The sequence below is a fragment of the Phyllostomus hastatus genome, unplaced genomic scaffold, assembly GCF_019186645.2.
Source record: "Phyllostomus hastatus isolate PE091 unplaced genomic scaffold, TTU_PhHast_1.1 phas_contig_1, whole genome shotgun sequence".
Lineage (NCBI taxonomy): Eukaryota > Metazoa > Chordata > Mammalia > Chiroptera > Phyllostomidae > Phyllostomus > Phyllostomus hastatus.
The window spans coordinates 10327888-10344059 of NW_025333498.1; the positions used below are offsets into that span (position 1 = coordinate 10327888).

The 16172-nt window shown below is 36.2% G+C and overlaps 1 protein-coding gene across 3 annotated transcripts in view; it reads left to right on the forward strand.

The window, feature by feature from the left end:
- Nucleotides 1–16172, forward strand: part of PDE1A (phosphodiesterase 1A) — a 292632-nt gene that overhangs the window by 199337 nt on the left and 77123 nt on the right. For all 3 annotated transcript variants that reach the window (XM_045823309.1, XM_045823222.1, XM_045823381.1), the window contains one exon: nt 8100–8213. In XM_045823309.1, the coding sequence (XP_045679265.1) occupies nt 8100–8213 (114 nt within the window). The remainder of the gene's footprint in view (nt 1–8099; nt 8214–16172) is intronic.

Below are 16172 nucleotides of genomic sequence, written 5' to 3' on the forward strand. Positions count from 1 at the left end.
TCTGTATGATCTTAAAGTATTGCCTATAATAAATAAACAATTTTTCCACTCATTATATACCACAGATCAAAACTATTTACATTCTAAATTAATTTGTGTAGCACAGCTTGATATACCTTTTTCCCTTTTCTGAATTTGCAAAAAAAGTGTAATAAATTTAGCCATCATGGTTCACTCTACTCCCATACTGTACATTATGTTCTTTTCACTTCTTTACATAATATATGTTTCCCTTTGTGTGCCTACCTGAAATTGGAACCATATATGCCTGTGGTCAGTCACATTAGTTCATGAGCATGGAACACGTGGTGAACAGGTATATCTGTAATTATCATTGCCCTTTTCTTTCCCTGGGCTTCACTATGTGTCTAAAAGAGCCTAGAACAACCGGAGTTCAACATAACCACCAGCTTATGATAGGAACACTTTGTGCCCTTTCAAAGTCTTTTTTAGCCTCCACTTTAAGATGAATTTTGACATCTTGTTATTTTTCTGTCATTTAAATTTGTCATGGTCTGTGATTCTAAAACTACCAAGTAAAGGACCTAACTTCTAAGTTAAATCACTTGTCTTGTAAGTAATGTGTTGGACACTTGAATAGATTGTCATTAAAATTCTTTTTATTATTATGAAAAAGCAATCAATTTCCCAGAAGAAAATAATCACAATGGTTTAGTTCTTTTTAGTTCTTCCCTCTGTAGCATATTTCCAAACAATATGCTTTTACTATTTCTCGATTTATTAATTTCAGACTTTATCAGTTGACATTCATAATGATAACAGAAGGAATAGTTCTCCTATAGTAACTTCGCCAACTTCCTTACTCTTATCTTTTCAAAAGATATATTATACCTTATTTTTCAGTCACTATTGTTTATTGCATTGTGATTTGTAAATATTATTCACTTGCCATTAAATAATGTTGTAATTATATTATATTATAATGTAATAATGTCAATAAAAATCAAATGACTTTTCTATCTTGTATAACTTTTTTCTCCCTTAACTTAATAATTCTTATATTTTTCAATTATGGTTTACAATTTTATGAATGCTCAACTGCTCTGTCAAAGCAAAGCTCCAGGCATTTTATCAGTGCCATTGTTCATCAGCCCCATTTCTTCCCATAGAGACTTCCCTCTACTTCCTTTTCTCTGCACTCCTTCTTCAGTTTAGACTGGGTAATTCCTAGGATGAGAATACGGCTCATTCAAGGACTCCCCTCTTTCACTTATTCGTGTTGGAGTTTTTGTTATGTTGTTGTTTTGGTCAAATACATCTCACAGTGGTTTCCTGAGAAAGAATGCATGGAGAGTCAAAGTTTTGGTCACTAAATGTATGAAAATGCTTTCCTTCTTTTTTCAAACTTGATTGATAGTTTGACTCACTTTAGACTTCTAGGCTGACCTCAGGACTAGCTAAATAATATACAGGGCCCAATGCAAATTGAAAACGTGGGGCTTCTTGTTAAAAGAATTTCAAGATGGTGAAGATGGTGACCACAGAACACTAAACCAAGGGTGGGGTGGTTCTAAGCACAAGGTCCTGGGTGAGTAACAAATTTCAGGCCCATGAAACTGACCCTGCTGGGCCCTTTCAAAAGGGAGATTCTTGTTCTGAGAAACTGACTTTTTCTTTCCTAATTTCCACTATTCCCAATGTCTAGAACTCTAGTTAGCTGATTATTAGATACCCTGAACTAGACTTTGCATTTTCTTAATCTTTATTAATCTATTATTCATCTTGCTGGCTTTTTGTCCACTTTATGAGACATAGGACTTTTTCCCTCTACCCCTTCTATTTACATTTTTATGTAAACCATTAGTGTTAATTTTCAAGTGTTCTTTCATCACCATTTGTTACATTTTAAAATGTGACATTATGTTCTTGTTTTATAGATGAATCTCTTTCTGTTTTTTAAAACTTTTCCCTTGATCTCTGTGTTTTAGTATCTTCTACTTTTCTTTATTTTGTTGTATTAGTCTATGTCTTTCATGTTGGAGGTTTTCCTTCAATGCTTATTCAGTGTTGACAGGCCATTAATTAATTAGAGTGTGGCTCTGAAAAGTGATGGAGTCTCTCTGTGCTTAGGTGGTGCTTGTCACCTGCTGGGCTTCACCTAAGGCTGAGCAAGCTGTGAACTGTTTCCCAAATGTCATTTCTCTGGAGTTTTCATTCTCTCCTGTCAGTAAATTCAGTAAATAGGTGGGAAGAAGGGGCCTGAGGCATCATCATTCAATGTGCTGCCTTTCATTTAATCTCCTGTTTTCACTCTGGCAGTCCTGTCTTGTTTCCAGGTTTGCTATAGGGAAAGGTAAGTATAGTGGGGATTGAGAAAGAAATTTGAAAGTCCCCAAAAGATTTTCACTCTCCTGAATTATAAGATCTTCGGTGTCCCTGCCTCCTGAGCTGTTCTGAGATTGAGTGGGGATTGTCTTGCTCTCACCCTTTGAAAGCTCTCTGGTTTGTTTCCCTTGCTTGGTACCTGCTAAGTCAGCTACCATATCTCACTATTTAATTTCTCCAAAAACCTGTTGTAAACTTTTCTCTTCTATTATCTTCTTTCCTGTTCTTTCTCCCTGTAGCTCTTTTACCTTGTTAATAAAATTTCAGGGACGAACAGTTATCAGGACATTTTTAAATCAACCAGGCTTAAACGCAAGCCACAAATCTCTTTTTTGTTTATTTCTTTTTTTCTTAATTTAAAAATTATGTCACACATTCTCGAGATGAACCAGCCAGCATCGGCTAAGACCCATTGATACCCAATTCGGGGGTCAGGCCCTCCAGTGTGAAAGTGACCCTTTGGTGTCATGCTCTCCTACATTTCCTATGAAGCAGCTGATCCTAAGCATTTTGTGCAGTTTCCATGAGCCAGAGCTCAATGTAATGAGGAGCACTACAGAAAACTGAAAGTAGCTCTCCAGCCCATGTGTTACCCTCTCTGTGAATAGCAGTAAAAGGGTGAAGGTGAGTAGAGTGAGCCCCCACTGTCTTTACAGCCCTGTCTCTACAGCAGTTTCAGCACCCACACAGGACTGTAGTAGTGAGCCTCAGGTAGGAAGGAGCAGCATTATAGGAGATGTGATAGAATTTTGACAAAGAAGATGACAGTCAAAATGGGTCATTTGAGGAGCAATTAGTAAAGGGAGTGTTTACAGTTGTGGGATGAGTGTAGGGAACCACCAGGAGACCATAATACTTCTGGGCTAGTAACATGGGGCTCCGGGGATGTGTTATCCCTGATGAAAGAGAGAAGCAGAGAGACACTGAGAGAGATGGCTAAGGAGAAGGCTGCCTGACAAGTGACCTTCTCTGGGGCAGGAGAGTGACCATCCAAGAAGAATAGAAGAATTATACCACAACTTCACTCTTCTCCCTCTGTCTCCTGCTGATGCTGCCCCTGTGTGAAACCCAACTGGCTGCCTGGTGTAGTATCTGCATTTCCCCTCCTCATGCAGGGAGCAACAGAGACCAGTATGGCAGATCTAGAGAGACAACTAAAAGATATTTAGCACAGAGTGGCTGCTTGAGATTAGTGCTAAATATATGTTTTCAGAGGTCCACTAGAATGTCATGAAATAAACTGTTCTTCAGTGGGTCTGCTGTGTATGTACCCTATTTCTAACCTTTCCTTTCTGGTTTAAATAAATACCTTACTGGTAGGTGAAGGTTACTACTTTTGCTTTATCAAAACACTTATTTACATTTATATATAAAATATATTTACTATATAAAATAAATATATCTATAAATATATTTATAAATATAAATATATTTAAGTCTATTATATACTTCAGTATGTTTAAAACATGTGTATTTAAATATATAATATAAATATTTATTTAAATATATAAACTTTTAAAGAAAACCCTTGAGTCCACAAAGCCCACAGTATTTCAGAGGGATAACAGTAATTAGAGACAAATTATTATTTCCCTTTTTAGGGTCAATATATTCTTTTGCCTCCAAGGAAGAAAAATTAATCTTGAAAGCATTTCTAGCTATTTGAGTATTTGAATCTCTGTCCAAATACTTAAAAGGAATTCTTTAACATGCTGGGAAATATGCAATGTCAGTTCCATAGTAAAAAGTTTACTCTTGAAGTAAAATGATAAAGAGTTTACCTAAATTTTGAATTTGGGAGAAGTGATAGAATACTTATATATCCTTTTGTACTTAAAAATATTTTTCTCTTATATATTCTTCATCTCAGTGAGATTATTTTGCTTCTTTAAATGCAGAGTGTAAATCTGTATCAAAGGCTAATAATGTTTGCCTTATAACTGTTCCAGTTTTTAAATGGTATCAGTTGTTTTGGGAATTATTTATCTCATATTTATTTTATCTCATAAAAAAGGTATTAAGGAGCTTTGCAATGATAACATTTGCCCATGTGAAAGAAAAAATGTCTTTAGAAGACTTTAAATCTGTAAGCTTTGCTTCTTAGACTAAGGTTAGGATTTAATTTCCTAAGAATTGACCTGCAGAGTAGATAGAGCAATTTCATTATTTAATCACTTCTTATCTTTTTTTAACATGTTGGGATCAGAGGCAAGCAGAACTCACTGAAAATGACATAGCTTCTTGTTCTAAATCTCCCATTTGTGATTTTGCACACTCCTTTGTGAGACCATATTTTAATGCTAATATCTGCTGTAGATATTCTTTTAGCTTTGCTTTTACTTTTTATTATAGCATTCTGAAAATCATACCTTCTCACTTTTTTATTTCAATCAGATCACAAATGGGGACACTAATAGGAATACAATGTTTTATCAATTCTCTTTTAAATTTTACTTATTAATGTATTTACTATTAATGGTCTACAGCATTAGCGATAACCTTGGCATTTGATATGCTGGAGTTAATAAAGACATGCATAGATGAACGAGACTTTTTAGTATGAAAATATTCTCAGTTAGGTAGGTGGACTTTTTCCAAGTTTGGGTCACATAGCAGTATTTTATAAGGTAACTTTACAATATTTGCAGAACTTGATTATGAAAACTACATCACTTTATATTGAGTATTTTTTCATTTGAAAAGTGGCAGTTCTATATTTGGATAAAAAATACTCAATCACTTTCTACAGCTCAGTACTCTTTGTTCAAAGGTGGAAATTACTTCTCTTCTGCAAATGCTTGGTTGAATTACAGAACCAATCATTTATTTTCAAAAATGGCATTTCTATTTTCATTTCTGTCTTCTGTTTTTTAAGTGTTCTGAGCATTAGAAGGCAAGGAAGCCCCTCCAGAAAGCTAAGAAGATCAAAGAATGTTCTGTTCTTAATATTCAGGCTGATTTTAAATTTCTTGTGAATTATCAAGGATTAGTGTCATTTTCTCCAGAAAAAAAAACCATTAACAGTTTAATTCTCCTCTAGATTTTTTCATGCTTTTGGTAGTATATATTAGAATTTTAATTACTTTAATAAAATTGATGAGAAATAAGGATATATGTAACAGCATGTTACTTGAAGTGTGCATGTGCATGCATGCAGACATGCCCGTTTGCATGTGTGCGCATGTGTTTGAGAGTTCATGGTTTATCGAGTTATAATCATACCTTAACCAGATTTTCTAACTGGGTATTAAGACCTTTATGGAGTATTTTTTCAGAGTTATTTCTTATATCAGATTATAGCTTTATACCCCTATTAAGATGTAATAATTCATATTTTTTAAGCCACAAAGATGTCTCTGTGGAGGAGCATGTTCATTGCACCAGTGTTAGGGCTTCTTGATGCTACAGGTTCCATCAGGTGTGATCTGCTGATCTGCTGATGTTCTGATGATTTCCGAGGGAACACCTGCATGCTGTCAGGAGTTAGGAAGGAGTTAGGTGGATAGTTTCCCAGGGGTGTCCCCTTTCATTTATGTGACAATTCCTCTTCTCCTGAGTTCTTCATTTTGAATCACTTCTTATTCTTTTGACTTATCAGTTATGGACAACAGTGTGGTGATTGCACTGGGAAGGGGGTGGGGAGGCATGGGAGAGGCTATGGAGGAATAATTGGTGATGGAAAAAATATAGTTAAAAAAATTGAGCTCAGCAGCATATCAAAGAAATCTCAAAATAATATTGGCTTAAACACAGAACTTTTTTCTCTCATAGGAAATAAGTACAGAGATAAATGACTTCACTCAGGTGGATTCCCAGCATGGGATCAAAGCCACTTCTGTCTTCCTTCCCTGTCATCCTTAGTGGAAGGCTTTCTTCTGCCAGGTCACTTTGTGATCCCTGATGGCTGATGAACACTGAGACAATTCCACTGCCTTCCAGCCAGCACAAAATAGGCAAAAAGAGAATCCTTTCCAGATGAGTTAGCCCTCCTCAAAATTATTGTTCTGAAACCCTTAACAACCTCCATTTATTCCCCTTGGCCAGAATGCTGTGTCATGGCATACCTTCCTTAAAGAGAGCCAGGGACATGTGGTTTCTTTGTGGAGAAAATTGCTACCTACACTGCAATTAGAGTTCATTTGTTCAGAAGGAGGGGGAAGCAGTCATCTGAAGTACTCATTGTTTTTAAAACTACATACAACCCAGGTGTACCAAGTAATTCTCATGAGAAAGATACATGAGTGATGTATTTTTAAGCCATTGCAGAACTGTGAAACTCTTTCTTTTAATTTCACACTAAATTAAAAGATCAGGTCACAGGGATCAGGTCATAAACCTTACTGAAATCTCAAATTTCTGTAACATAGCTCCATTATCATCACATTCTATGTTTTATGCAAGCTTCAAGATCAGACTTAAATTTTCCTAAAAAAAAAACTGTCCTGGTTGTTTTTGTTTAGTTTTGCTGCCTTTGTATAAATGACACTTACTTGTTGGTACATAGAATTTATTTTGCAATACTATGGTCTGCTAATATTATATAATATAGAAGTATATGGTAAAAAAAGTAATTATTTGTAGCTTCCCAAATAAGAAGTTTTAATCTAGATGTGTCTTTGTCCCTATGCAGAAATAAAGTGTTTCTTATGGATCAGGGATGGCAATTACCCTTGCTAAAATGTTTAACTTGTCTTTATACCCTCACCTTGATACTGAAAATCATCCAAAACGTATTTTCAGAAAACCTGCTGTACTATCTCTAAGACAATGCCTAAAAGTAGATGTACTCCATTTCTATCTGAAATACTTTGGGTCAGGAGTAGAATTAAATTGTGTCTATTGACTTAGGAAAATGAATAAATTGTCTTTACATTGTTTATCTATACTACATAGGGGGTAAGGAATGTTTTCTTTTCCTGCCTAGTATAGAGCAGTATTTTGAGAAACATTTGGGTTTATAATTAATGCATAAAGTTTCTAAAAGTGTTAGAAAGCTATTCAAAAACTTGTGTTATCTTACTCTATAAAATAACTATTGTTACATAAAAAGTTATCACCAAAATTTAGTCCCTTAGAACAATAATATTAATTATCTCACAGTTTCTGTGAGTCAGAAATCCAGAAATCCAGACATGTTTAGCTGATCCTTAGGTCTTAAAACTCCTCAAAGAGTTGGAACATATCACCCTATGGACAAAATCAAGAGAAAATAGATCATAGATTTGTCTCAGGTGAAAAAAAAAACATTGCAGTGAAGAAACTTAGCATACATACATATTTTTTTCCACTTGATTATATTTGTTTGGCACTTTTTTGTTTTTATTGCTGTGTACAGTAAATTTCTATAGTAATGGTCAAAAAGAGTACCCTTTAAATATTCTCTTAGTGCAAACTCTGAATAAGCAGAAAAGCCATAGAATAAATTCTAGCATTAGAAATATACTTTTATGAAAGTATGTACATTGTCTTGAATTTTCAGAAAGACTATCCTTGAAATATGATACCTAAACTAGCAACCTACAACCCTAATATTACTGAGGAATAAATAGAATTTCTCATAGTTGTTTAAGTGATAAAGACTGATCTTAACTATACCCAAAATACCTCTGAAAAATATTTCTATTTGATGAGTTAGAAAGATACATTAAAAGTTTTACTCAATTTGTGTATTTAATATTGGAGTATTTTCTGCATAATTATAATAAATCTCTCCCCCCCACTTTCTCTCTTTGTCTTCCTACTTTTGGAAATAGATTAAGATGCTTAGTGAAGCAGCTGGAAAAAGGTGATGTTAACGTCGTAGACTTAAAGAAGAACATTGAATATGCAGCATCTGTGTTGGAAGCGGTTTATATCGATGAAACGAGGTAAGTTCTAACCTCTTCTCCCTTTTATCTTCTGTGCCCCTCTTCCCTTTTTCCTTTTCCTTGATGTCTCCATATCTGAAACATGAATTTAGCATATCTTAATCATGAAATTAAAGTCAAATCTTATTTAAATTTAGGAAGTTCTTCATGTAGCTTCTTTTTTAAAAATTATTTTATTGTTGTGCAATTACAGTTGCATTTACTGCCTTTTCCCCCACCACTCCCCCAACTCCAGCCAAACCCACCTCCCTCCCTTGCTTCCACCCTCCCCTTTGGTTTTGTCCATGTGTCCTTTATAGTAGTTCCTGAAAACCCTTCCATCCATTATCCCCTCTGCCTCCCCTCTGGTTACTATCAGATTGTTCTTAATGTCAATGTCTCTGGTTATATTTTGCTTGCTTTTTTTCTTTTGTTGATTATGTTCCAGTTAAAGGTGAGATCATATGGTATTTGTCCCTCACCACCTGGCTTATTTCACTTAGCATAATGCTAGTGTAGCTTCTTAACTGAACTATGATGTTTTCTTTCAAAATTGTACATTTTAATACAAATGCTTGAATATATAAAAGTAATCAAACAATATAATCATAAAATGAGCAAATTAAAGTCTCTTCTCCCATCACCCTTAATGTCTTTAGGCCCATATTTTTAAATGTTAGAAACAGATATAAGTGTATACTAATTCTCACTTATGTAGGATTTTCCTATTATCTCAAGATTTCAGAGTTTGTTCTGAGGAAATGGGAGTCACGTGGACACACATTCCATGACATGTGTCTGTCAGAGACTCTGCGGGGCTTACTAAGGGGCAGTCCCAAATGTGTATTTGATCATCACCTAAACCTCAGCAACTAGCTTCATAACTATCAGAGTGGTAAAAAGATTAGAAAACAGGGATTTTTATTTAAAAACTGTGGCTTTCAACCAAGCTATATTTGCCTTCCAGGGTTCATTTGGCAGCCAAAGACATTGGCTTGGTTGATGGGGGTGTGCAATTGTATGTGCAATTGATACAGGCTAGTGATTCTCTTAAACATCCTACAATGCACAGAAAAATCCTCCAATATAAAGAATTATCCAGTTAACAGCACAGTTGTTGAGAAACCCTAGCCTGAAGGGAGAACTGTATGTTTTCTCTCTTTTCTGGGAGGGCGTCCTAGGGACAGTGGTGCTAACAGAAAACTCAGTAAAGTAGGATGTGGCAGTTCTTGAGAGATATCCCCAGTGTCGTTTGGAGTTCAGAGAATACTGAGATTGGTCCCTGACTCATATCTCAAAAAAAGGTAAAGATGGCAGGCTTATTAACACTACATTGAATTCACAGTTAAGAGGGACCCTGTGGAAGGAGAGGCACACACTTCCAGAGTTCAGCAGAGAAAGAGCACTCAGTTTTTTTCTAAAGTCATGAGGCAGGTGGGCTACAGGTCTTTTGAGAGGAGTAACCAAAGAAACTGACTTAAGTGAAAAAGCGGCTGCATGGGGTGATTGTTGATATAAGAGCCAGGGTAGAAATCCTAAACATTTAGCCTGAATGTTGGAGAATATGTAATGTTCAAGGTACCTGCTTGGTGTAGTGAGCTGTCTCTGAAGGACCCACAAAATGCCCCCAGGAGGAAAAATAACCAAATGTGGGCATTTGTCACATAGATGACAACAAACACAAGAGTCTCGTCAGGCCTTTAACCCTATCATTTTCTGCATCGCCCACCACATTTTGAACAATGAGAAATAGCAGAATGAGTGGGACAGGAGGCAGAACACCGTGAGCTGAGATGTTTCTCAGACCCCTCCCTTCACAGACCCCTGGCTGGGGCAGGCCTGAGCTTGGGAAGGTGGGAAACATTCAACTAGAAGCAAGTTTGAAGTTTTTCCATATTGATGAATACTGGGCTTAAACACATACACACACATACACACACGCACACACACACACACACACACACACACACACAATGTTATTTAATAGATAATAAATTCACAGGATTAAAAATTCAAAATAATGTAAAAAGGTGCCTCATGACCCTCTTGCCTCCACCCTTGACCCAATCTACTCAAATTCCCAACTCATAAATATCATATGTCTATTTTAGTAATTTATTACAAATCTTTACTTCTTAATTATCTCTTCTTTTAGAAAGGTAACATACTAGGCACACAGTTTTTAATTGCCCCCCAAATAAGGGAGCTTGGAGATGTCTGCATATCACATACTGTTCTTCCCAAGTTTTCAATGAGAATTTTCACTAATAACCGACAGGAAATGGCGTGGTAAGGGCTGTGCTGCACAGGTATTTTTTTTCTTTGTCCACAAAAAGGAACTCCTCTGTTAAAGCATGGTTTATAGCCATAAATTAAGAAAAAAATATCATAGGCACACTTTTAGATTATAAATTCTATGCAGAATTGTTTTCTTGGTTAACTTTCACTGAATATGTATAAGTATATATGATTCCTCTAAGTAAACAGAGATTCAAAGTGTAAATGTTTAAAATCTGATGTTGCCCCTATAACTTCCCTGCTCCTTCACTTCCATGTGAGCTCGTTACTGACTGAACTTAACTGAAGAAGTTTAAGATTTCTTCAATCAGTCCTCGACATTTTATTTTTTATATTTATTTATATAACTAGAGAAGTTTTTCCTTTAAGAATTATTTAGATATGTACACTATTCATCTTATGATGGCATAATGCAAATCATCTGGTATACCTGAGTGTTTCATCTTTCATTTGATAAATTACATGTAATATTTATTAATTTTCTGTTGTAATTGCTTTTCCAGAAAGTAATAGTTTCATAGATATTCTGTTAGCTTAGTTCCCCATGGTCCTTAATTCATTCAACCGTATGTTACATTTCAGAGTACAGTTCCATTTATTTGAAAATTTCTCTTTTGTGGGAAGAAAAATGTTTAAATACTTCATGGTAAAATGATGTGATAAGTTTTGTTTTGTTTTTCTTTTACTCAAATGACACAAGACTTTTTACTGTTTGTTTTAATGCTTCTGTGCCCCCATGGCATCTTGATTTCTAAATTGAATTAATATCACAATACCCCTCATTGGTATCCTCTTCCTAGGACTCTTGGTTTCATCATCTCATATTAGTCTCCCCAGAATCCTATGCAATTGGCAGGGTGATCATTACTTTCCACACTTCATTAATAAAAGAACTAAAGCTCTTAGAAGTAAAACTGTTTGCCAAAGGTGGCAGACCTAGGTGTCTCAAACCTGGACTAGAAACTAAGGGATGCCTTCTTATTCATTGCCCATCTCTTTCTAACTGGCTCCTCGCAGAGTACTGCTATGAAATTAGATGGTTTTTAAGGACTTCGGAAATATTTAGGTGACAAAGTATAAAACTTTATGATTGTTGGAATCATAAATTACTAGTACTAGCCTAATATTTTGTCTTTGTATATGCCAAGAACACTTTTAAGAATTTTGATGTGCTATTTCATTTAATCATCACAACAGTCTTATGATATAGAAACTTTATTTGTTAATATTTAACATATGAGGGAATACTGTCCCAGAAATGTTATGTATCTGACCTAAAATGACACAGAAAGTAACTTAAAAGATAGCGTGAGGACCTTGGCAGCCCAACTCTCGGCCTTGGGCTATTCAGCACGATTCTCATCTGCATCCCTTTAGTAATTCTGGCCAAAGAGTGACTGTAGAAACTTTCTGGAAGTTTTGATGGAAACTCAGGCACTGTTCCGGGTGCGGACTGTGGCTGCATCTCTTCCCTACTCTGCCTTCAAGGATGTCACAATGGGAGGATTTACACCATGGAAATTGAAAAATGCTGCAAATTAGGAATTTTTTTTTCCTGGAGAGCCTGTGATTAAGCATTTATCATCATGCCACTGGCTAGACCTAAACTTACCTCATATGTATCTCCTAAGGTTATGACTTCAAGATTAAAATATCAGCTCAGGAAATTTTGGAGCAACAATATTGATGTGATTTGATTTTCTATAAACTTAGTGAGGCACACAGCAGGAAACAGAGGCTAATTTTGTTGAGATGTGTGTGCAATTATTAAAGTTACATTTGCTTTAGGAATATTTGTAGAACAGATAATTCAGAATGGAGGAATGAGAAGCATCCAGTGGCTTTTAAACTTCAAATTAAAAACCTGCTGACTTCTGAGATGTTTTTAATGGAAAATTCTCTTTCTAGAAAAAATGTTTCAGTGAGTATTCCAGAGAGGCATTTGAAAAAAAATGGACTGGACTGTATTAGAAGGTCAACACCTAATAAAGCAGGATGAAACAGAAATTATGAATTGCTTTAAAAGCCACACACACACACACACACACACACACCCCTTTTCCTTGGTGACTTGCTGACTGTAGGGTTTCAGTTAAGAAAACAAATCAAAACAAAAATCTCTCTTGAAAAATGATTTTAGTGAAAAAAAATAAACAGTTTCTGACAGAATCTGAATTCTGACCTTCTCTGAGGGGTTATAGCACAATTCCCTGATGAATATGACTGTTTGTTGAGTTTTAAACAAGACATTTGAAATGCAAATGCCAATATTTTGTGAGCACTGCTTTCAGATGTGCCCCTGGAGGCTATTGTTTTTGAAAACTGCTCAGTTGTAATCCTGAAACATGTGGCAAAAAAAAAAAGGTCTTTTTGTCCTTATTTGGATTGGGATTCTGCCAGACAAAGTAGTAGCCTCCTTTGCCTCATGAATTTCTAATGTGTGAGGGTAGGCAGCTGATTGGGAAGTACACTTTTAGCAATGGATATTCTCCTTACTAATATCCCTTAACAACACAATTTATAAGTTCATTTTCTTAACACGAAACAATCTAAGTCTTATGATTACCATGGTTCGAGCACAGACTCTGGATTCAGAGAGAGTTGGTTGTTCAAAGACTGATCCTTCACTCAGTATTCTCTTTCTCTAAGGAAGTTACTTAACATTTGTATTTCCTAGCTTCAATTTCTGTAAAAAAAGTATAATGATAATGCTGACCTCACAGGACCGATTTGAGGATTAAATATAGCACAATATCTGACAGAGCAAAAGTTAAATTATAACACCATTTTATTACACTAACAAAATGCAGATATTTCTGGATATAGGACACATTAAGATATATAACACATCCTATGGAAAATACCCAATAATTTATTAAGAGCAGTTTCTGATCATGAAAAAAGACAGGTAGACTCAAGTTACCAGGAAATGAAAGTAAGGTTCAAATGGATGAAAATGCACCTTACACATCATGATAAAAAAATTCTTAGTTGACTTCTGTGTCTTACTCAATGTAAGGGTCCTTAATTTTGAGAGATTATCTTGAGTAAGAATGTGTGGTTATCAATCAGCACTGCAAGAAGTTAGTTTGGTAGAAATTGATTCAAGTCCATGGCATTTAAGGCTAAATTCCTTCAAATCATAAAGTACCTCTACAGGGATTTGCTAAAGAATATTCACTTGTGAAGTAAATATTTATAGAGTACCTGAAGCGAATACCAGGCACAGCAGTCATCAAAATTAGGAGGACAACTGTCCTCCACCAGATACCTGGTGTCTAGAGATGAGTCAAGAGCTGGGAAGGTGAACCTCAGCCAGAGGCCCAGTGCTGCAAACCAGAAACAGAGAGCTTCAGAGCTATGGAGAGACACCAGGCATGCTGGCAGATGACAGGAAGACACTCTAGGGAGCAGTAAATCACAACCAGAGAGAGCAACCTGAGATAACAATTGTGCTGGGTCAAGATTCCAGGCAGGATTAAACAGATATTGCTTAATGTTAATGAATTTTGTTCTCTGACAAAAGCTCTCCATTCCCATTTTTAAAGACATGGCTTCTAACAAAAGGATTTAAGGTAAAAAAAAAAAAGCCTGGAGAATGTTAGGCATGTGGGTACTAGCCTTAGAACTATGGTGTCAGATGTGAATTTGGGGATTATAACCTATGGGCCTCAGATTTTTGGAATGCTTTATTTCTATTTCAATAGTTATAGCTTCTTTAATGCTTTGATATTTTTCCCATCCTAAAGTTGCTGAGGAAGCTCAGTAAATGTTTATTTGTTTTACCAATCTGTCCTGCCTGTCACTTTCCTTTGCAGCCAGCTCTCTGGCTTCAAATGCTGAACTGTTAGCCTGCAGGTCACCTGTTTTCGCCTCATGTCCAGCGACCCACAGACCAGCATTTGAGCCCAGGCATGAGCTCAATTCCTTCCTCCAGTTCCCTAAACTGAAGCTGGAATCAGCTGGAACTGCTGTAAGACCTTCCTGATGGATTCTCAGAGAACCCACAACTCAATCCCTTCCATAAAGGTCCCCTGCCAGATGTTTCTCTAAGATCTAAGCTCACGCTGCAGAAAGAAGGCGATTTACTCTCCTCTGTGACAGTAGCTTTTGACATGTTTTCCTATCCCGAGTTCAGGATCTCAAGCTCTGAGACCAAAATAAAAAAGGGAGGTTATCAAAGTTAATGTTAAGTTGTGTATTCATCTCCAGCATCAACACCTATGCTCAAAGACTATGCAGTCTTAAATCTATATTTAGAAAAAAAATGACATTTTCTAAAGGACACACAATCTGCACTGACACAGCTGTGCTCACAGTGAAGACAACTGTGTACATTATTGTTCAGAGATGTGTAGCCTCTTGTAGACACATTGTCTCAATCTCCTGTAAACCAGGGTAGGGCCTTCACTTTATTTTTGTTTAACTTAAAGACCTATTCATAAAATTTTTCATAAAACAAGAGAGCAGTCTGCCTCTGAAGGTAAAATAAAACTTCTTTAGAATAAAACAAATTATTTTTGAATGTTCAAATGTCAGTTTTTCTTCCTTCTAACCTTTAAGGCTTCGAGAACTCTTGCAATTCCATCTCAGCATAGTTCACTATGTTAGCCAGTAACTACTTTCAAGGGAGAGGATGAGATGTCAAATAGAGGTGAGTAGTGAGAGGGTAGTTAGGACAGCTACAAGGAACATGAGCATTTAAAGTTAGGCATGGAGCTACTGAAAAAGGAGACTCAGAGGAACAGATAGAGCAGGAGGAGGCACACCTGAAGAATGTGGAGCACTGAAAGCTAGCAGAGAGCAAGGTGACTAAACAAGGTAAGTCAAATGCCACAGGGAGAACCACTGGAAGCAGTTAGGAGACTCCTAATGCCTGTAAAGTGGAGTCCTAGTAAAGAGAAAAATCTACCAGCCAGATTATGTAGCATGAGGAATTAACGTGGAAGAAAGTAGTGCGGACTATTTTTCAAGACTTTTCTAGTATGGGAAAAACAAAAGATAGAACAATTTATCAATGGGGACATACACTTGTTTAGGGGGTGTGTGTGTGTGTGTTTGTGTGTGTGTGTACTGTTTTTACAGTGGAAGGCTAGCACCTGTAGCCTAGATATAAAATGTTTTAAAAAGATTTGGAATGAATAGAAACAATATTTAAAGCAAGATCGGACTGAAAAGTTGTTCTTTGGAGGTTATCTAGGAAAAGAGAATAATAGCCAAGCACAGGTAGGAAATATGAATGAAGACAGTGCCAACTAGTGCACAGCCAAGGGTCTTCAAAGAAGCAAAACATGAGTGTAGCCCAGTGAAAACAGAATGGTTAGTTAGTGTTCACAATATTTTAAACTGAGTTGCTCAGCCCATGTAAGAGTACTACAATAATTAGGACCAAAATAGAGATGATGGGCTATAAAACTTGGGGATCAATGTGACAAGGAGAAGAAACACTGTGGCTCATTATCACAACCTGCATATCATGGTGGCATTGACTCATGTGTATCTACTTCTTGGAGCTGGAGCAGGGAGGAAGGAAAAAAGAAAAGAGCTAGAGTAATGAACACCTTTCAAAATTATCTCAATTGTGACAGGACCCAACCAAACCACCTTCAACTCTGACAAAACACTGATGGCTATCGTTGACCATAAGCATAGGTGATTCAGAGCAAACATGATGTTAGCAGA